The 6,432-nt window shown below is 35.4% G+C and overlaps 1 protein-coding gene across 3 annotated transcripts; it reads left to right on the plus strand.

Annotated features, from left to right (window-relative positions):
* Positions 1 to 352: 352 nt before the first annotated feature.
* Positions 353 to 3,036, plus strand: LOC128559827 (uncharacterized). 3 transcript variants are annotated; one of them, XR_008372661.1, is made up of 3 exons: positions 353 to 428; positions 1,953 to 2,145; positions 2,592 to 3,036. XR_008372661.1 is itself a non-coding variant. In XM_053552500.1 (2 exons), the coding sequence occupies exons 1-2, from the start codon at positions 1,867 to 1,869 to the stop codon at positions 2,775 to 2,777; spliced, it is 465 nt and encodes a 154-aa protein (XP_053408475.1). In that variant the 5' UTR covers positions 1,314 to 1,866; the 3' UTR covers positions 2,778 to 3,036. The 3 variants fall into 3 exon arrangements, 1 of the variants encoding a protein (XP_053408475.1); XR_008372662.1 differs by having other exon boundaries at positions 391 to 428; positions 1,938 to 2,145; XM_053552500.1 differs by lacking the exon at positions 353 to 428 and having other exon boundaries at positions 1,314 to 2,145.
* The last annotated feature ends 3,396 nt before the right edge of the window (positions 3,037 to 6,432 follow it).

The raw sequence follows: 6,432 nt of genomic DNA on the forward strand, positions 1-6,432 counted from the left end.
TAGTTTTTGTTTTGTGTTTACAATACTATTATATGATATTATATGATGTGCGTTTTGTTTGTGAAAAAGTGTTGCTTTTGTCAGAATATTTACTACCATTTTAAGAACAAAGTTATTCAAATGTACAAGTATTTTACTTTCCTCTTATTAAGGACTTTAAAGTGGTAGATCCGTAATGACAATCGGCAATATCTATGTACGAAAGTTAGGAAATTCTGCATTCTCCGGAGGTAGTGTAGCTCAACGCGCTCAACTTTCCATAAAAACCGAAGAATGCCGAATTCGCCAATTTTGCCAATTCTCGTTACAGGACCACTACCTTAAGAATGTGTTGCAATACTGTTGACAAATAGTTTGCTTTGCTACATTATTTCAGCAAAACTGGAAGCAAATCAAGTGAGAATCAGTGCAAATCCTGATAGAGTTAGGTATGTAAGTTATTTCTTTAATATCCATTATCAGTTTGAATACTTTTGTGACAGACTTGTTTTGGGAATTTAATTTTACAAATGTTGTCGGAAGTGTGAAACCAAAAGTGTAAATGTAAAAATCACAGAATTCTAGCCACTTTTCAATTTGATTCAAACGCCCATGTTAATTTTTTTATCTGCAAAGCCAAATATACCATGTTTGAATTTAGTGTCCCATAAATAATTCTGAGAGGTATTTGGTGCTTAAATTGTACCACTGTCGTAACCTCATTATAGTAAGAGGCGACGGCTAATGGGGTCTGAACACTTGGTTTTACTATAATTCTGAGGTTTCAGCTGGTATGAACGTTTTTATTCCATACCTCATAGGTTTATGTAAATGTTAAAGAGACATAAACCTATTTGGTGTCATATAACCTGTACTGATTTGGTGTGCCGTAAAACCCAAATTACATTAAGGCAGATTAATCAGCACTTTTCACTATCGACTAAACTATATCTCTCGGGAAAATGGAACTGAGGAGAATACAATTTCTCCGTTGAATTTGTTCATAAGATAAATGAAATATGTAATCATCGTACAGTTAATGAGAAAAATGGAATGTTCGTAAAATTACTGATAAAAAGAGAATATTAATCAGATAAAAGAGAATGTTCATTAGATAAATGAGCAAAACGCGGAATTATAGTAAGTTCGTAAAATGATTGAGGAAAACGGAATGTCCATGAGATACATGAGAAAATGGCAACATAGATGTGTAAAAGGGAGATGGAAATAAGAATGATGTCGTATTGTTCGTATTAAACAACAGAATTGGCTACCATGTTGTATTATTCGTAATAAACAACAGAATTGGCTACCATGTCGTCGTATTGTTCGTAAAAAAACCTATCAGAATTGGCTACCATATCGTGTGGTTCGTAATAAACAACAGAATAAACACCAGAAGCGGTCTCTGACAATTGGGTAGTAAATATTTAAACTGTAACATGCAAAATTAAGTAAAAATAAATCAAACGCTTATGTATCCTTTCAACACCCGTAACGTAATAAAACGTACTACCGTCTGATGGCTCTTTCACGCTTCCGTAGAATCAACATTTATTACACGAAAATCATTTAAAGAATATTTCTGAAGTGTCTAGGTTTGCAGCTTTCAAATACAGAAATGCCCGTCCTCCAAGGCATATAATGACACTTTAAAACAACATCAAAAAGGACTTTGAACGATTTAGCGAAGTTCCGAAACTCTCCATATACCTTTGCTCTGTCTGACGTCATTTTCTGTGTTGTCAAAACATACACATGCCTTGCGAGACTTTATAAAAAGTGCCGGCAGTCCTAAGGATATTTCATTATTTTGCGCCACTTTTGAACATTTCTTGATTAACATAACTGAATTTTACTTATTTTTGCCACTGACTTTTATGTCAGATGTTTACTTTGAACAATTTAATGATATATCGTAAATTGTTTTCTGTCTTATATCAGAGTTATTGCTCTAGTTTGAATTACTGCAGAAATGAAGAAGACAAACTTGAAGATGATGCGCATGGAAATTTGAATGATTGTGCGCATGGGTTTGACGATTCGGAAGTAACATATTCTCAACCAGTCAAAAACAAGCCATCGTCTAATGCCGATGCAACGTATTCAGAAGTAAATAAAACTGAAAAGTCGAATTCCTCAGCCAGTTGTTCTAAAAAGACCCAGGTATTGTTCAACTTTCGAAATATTTTCTTTTGCTACAGTTGTTTTTCCAAAATGTCGCGTTCTCTCTGACGGTAGTCCGCTTAGCTCAATAGGTAGAGTGCAGATCAGTGGATCTTGCTACCCTCAGTTCAATCTCTGGGCTAGGAATTCATTCTCTGGGACGTGTTAATAGAATACATCATTCGTCTTTCACCGCTGTTTTATGTGGAGAAGTTGGCACACACATAGGAACACGTCAGTACGGAATTCAGGAACACTGGTGTGTGATGTCTTGTACCCTAGTATAAAGCTGCAAGATATCCTTTTAATATGTTCATTTATTTACATTAACTAAACGAATTCGAATTAATAATCCAAAATTATTCTGAAATATAAGGATTATATAAAATAAAATTGATACTGCTATATAAAATTATACTTTTAATCATGGTGATATTTTCATTCAGCAAGACGGACAGCTGCTGTATGCCGACCTTGACTTTGATCCTAATGATGCACCTTTGAAGGGAACCGCCGCCAAGCGCCGAAACTCTCCTACGGAGTACGTTGCCATAGACTTTGTCAAGACAGCAGCTGAAAAGGCTGAAGAAAGCAAACCAACAGAAGCGGACAATATTTATGCTAATCAGTAAAATGAACGTCAATCAAATAATTTAATCAAAGACAACCTATGCAAATTGTGTGCACGCGATAATATATGTGTAGACGATTGCTAAAACTTGTATGTATAAGAAGCAGTTGTCGTCTGCAACTCACTCATATACGTGATAGGAATTGTAGTTGATATTTTTATGTTTGAGTATTTGATTGAGAGTTTGCTTATACTTACCCTATTTTCACAAGTTGTACGAATGTTTAGAAATGTTTAAATATTATTTCGTCGATTTCGAAGACTTCTAAAGTCATTATTAGCCATGTACACGTTAACCTGTCTGCTTTGATCCCTGTAGGAAAACAACTGACTACAAACTCAAAAACCATGCGTTCAATTCCAAGGGTAGCATAAAGCTTTCTGTAGAAATTTGTTAGAAGATATACGGTACGTCTAATTTTTTTCCTCCATTTATGAATAATGTGGGAAATTGTCAGTTATTCGCAGATAAGAAGTAAAGCATAATCTAGAAACACTTGGCAAGGTTAGTATGAACCTCGGGCGAACAGACAGATGCGAGTGTTAATTTGTGTGGCATATCTTTCAAATGGATCACACATACTCCGAACAGCACAGAATCGTATCTGCTAATAGGTTTTCGAGTTATTTTTAAAAGGCAGTGTGTTGCTTAGACATTCGCAAAGATCTATTGATGAACGTATGCATTGTAGGTAGTTTCTGTAACTTACTCTATGTGAATCCCATTCTATAAATATATTTTTTTTCAGATGTGTTCATATCTGAATCTCATTGAAAACTGTATTTAAATATACTGAACAGCAAAAGAAAATATCCAGATGTATAACTGGTATATTTTGAAATAAAAAACTAATTTTTCAAATTTGAATTGCTTCTTCACACTAAAATGACACTTTAAGATCTTCACGTGATAATTATTTAAAAATCAATCAACCGTGAAGTCAGAAGTCCCACAATAGCCGTTTGAACGGCTATATCTTCTATGCGTCAGTTGCATTGTAATATCCCAATTGGGCGCTCGCGCTTAATTTGATTCAGTCGTGCGGTGCAACCAACAATATTTTTTAAATTTTATGATGTTTTACGAGTTAGTCAATTATCAATATTTCCAATGACAATAAAATTTCACACAAAAAATGTTAATTATAGGCGCACTTCAGTTTCGTGTAAAACGGCTATTGCAGGACTACTGACTTCACGGTTGATTGATTTTTTTTTTAATTTTACACGTGAAGTTCTTCAGGTGTAATGTGATATGAAAAACACAAGTTATTTATAAATTAAAGTCTTTAAATAAAAAATACCCCAGTTATAAAACTGGATAGTTTCTTTTGCTGTTCAGTATATAGATGTCCCAATAACGACCTTTGGGGGGGGGGGGATTTTCAGTCTCATATAAGCTGTGACCTTAACCTCTGACGTAATTTAAACAATTCGATTGATGGTCATATGCCAACTCTTTATCTAGTTATTGACCGAAAACCACGTTCAGTCTAAATGCTAATTTGACCTTGACCTTTTATCTCTCGATACCTACTGACCACAGACAATACTGTTACGAAGTTCGATGGATATTGGCAGTTTTCAGTAATAAATGGAACAATTACGTGTAAAGTTTAGTGACTCCCGCCAAAAGCAAAGCCTAATCATCTTGTGAAGTTAAAACAAAGCATTCACCAGTTAGTGATGTTTTAAGTCGCGCCATCATAGTAACGTTGACCTTTGTCCTACTGATCCCAAAACAATCGGGGCCGTGAACTGAAAGCAGGGCAAACATACAATGATATGCTATTGTAAGTTCCATCGTTCTCCAGTTTTTTTTATCAGGAACCATTTCAGTGTCTATGCCATAGTGGTCTTGGTTTTTTTACCTACTACCACAGCCATGCTTTGAAGTTTGACCACTGCATGCGAGAAAGTCCTCTTCTAATTGATTTGAAACTACTTATATGGCATATTGACAGACGAACGGACAATATGACGTACAGGAACGATCAGTATCCCCCGACGTTTCTGACAAGAAAGGCATCAGTATTAATAGATGGACTAACGCTTTCAAACTGCATGGTATATACTTTTATTTCATATCAAGCAATTAATTGAGATGGTTTTATGGACAAAATAGTTTTTTTTCCTGTAGCGGGGAAACAAAATACTACGAAAGAACTTAGGTAGCAAGTTTTTGTATGAAAGCTTGTTTTTTAGATTCGCTACTGTAACAATATTTTGATTGTAAACTTTATTTAATTTATGTACATAATGTATCTATAAATACTATTTAAAATAATTTTACTGTCATTTCGCCAAATGCAGTATTCATTTTGAGCAGTGTTAAAGCTTTCTGCAGCCAACACTAGTGGTCGTTGTGTTACGATTTTGCTAAAAGGGGCTTAAGTATCCACTTGAAATACTTTTATAACTTCCTCAGATTGTTGAATATATCTTTAAAATTCATAAAGTATTCATTATCAGTGTAAATGAGAAATCGGGAAGTGGAAATCGTGAAATCGTGAATTCAGGAAGTGGAAATCGTGAAATTGAATTAACAGGTCACCACGGGTGATAACTTTGAGTACGAAATTTTATAAATTTTATTACCTACTTGATGCGATTCAAATCTTTTCAATAATTGTAAGGAAACTATTACTTGATATCTGATATATACTCGAGTTTGATATATGCTGCGCATGTTCTAAAAAACGACCATAAAGGCTTGACAACAGAAAAGTCAAAATTACCTAAAACATTTCTTCCAGGTGCGGTTTATGATATTATATTTGTTAATGGAAAATACAGACATTTCTCCATAGATAATTACCTCCGGCCTCGTCTGTATTTGTTACAGGAGATAAATTCTGAGGCTACTATATTCAAATTTTAGTAAAATTATGCTCCTTCTCTTGCGTAGAAAATATAAGAGAAATGATTAAACAAAATTTAAAATTAAAAAAAGATAATATATTCAGTAGCAAAAAAACAAAGAAAAATATCAAACAGGGAGTGCCACGCACCAAAAGCGCAGCCTCCTCAAAACGAACCCCCCAGCACGCAAACGCGTGCACCACACACACACTCAAAGCTTACACATCAGGACAAAACGAACAACACACACACACACACACTCAAAGCCAACACATAAGGACAAGACGAACAATAAGCATACACACACGCGCGCACACAAAGTCAACACACAAGGACAAAACGAACAAACAAAGGAACACAGTGGGGCACCGCCTTGGAACGGTCAGTGGCAAAAACACCACTGGGGAGCTTAAACCGGTTTATGGTGCGCACCCAACCTCACTCTTACCCCCACCATGTTCCAAAGACATGGGACAGTGTAAATAAAAGTAATCCCCTCCAGGTGAATCTCTAACACACGTAATGGAAACAAAAAGGCATGGCATGTAAAACACAAAAATGCTCGTGTATAAATATATAAAAAGCAAACCGTAAGAACCAAAAACGTATGTACTCAATGCCTTTTCAGAAGACAGAGCAACAAGAGAAACACCCTTAAGGGCCCGACGAAACAGGCCAGAAGACAAATATCAAAACAGTTCAGTCCTGGTAGGATTTAAAAACTGCTCATCATAGAGTCCTCCCCCTCTTCCGTCAGACGCAATCAAAGAGGGAAGCGTAGTGTCCAACTGTAA

This window comes from Mercenaria mercenaria, chromosome 10, assembly GCF_021730395.1.
Source record: "Mercenaria mercenaria strain notata chromosome 10, MADL_Memer_1, whole genome shotgun sequence".
Classification (NCBI taxonomy): Eukaryota; Metazoa; Mollusca; class Bivalvia; order Venerida; family Veneridae; genus Mercenaria; species Mercenaria mercenaria.

Excerpts from the sequence above, each read along its gene's own strand:
- LOC128559827 (XM_053552500.1), top strand. The coding sequence starts at position 1,867 with ATGTTTACTTTGAACAATTTAATGATATATCGTAAATTGTTTTCTGTC. Across the intron at positions 2,146-2,591 it reads GTTGTTCTAAAAAGACCCAG|CAAGACGGACAGCTGCTGTA; the intron begins GTATTGTTCAAC and ends ATTTTCATTCAG.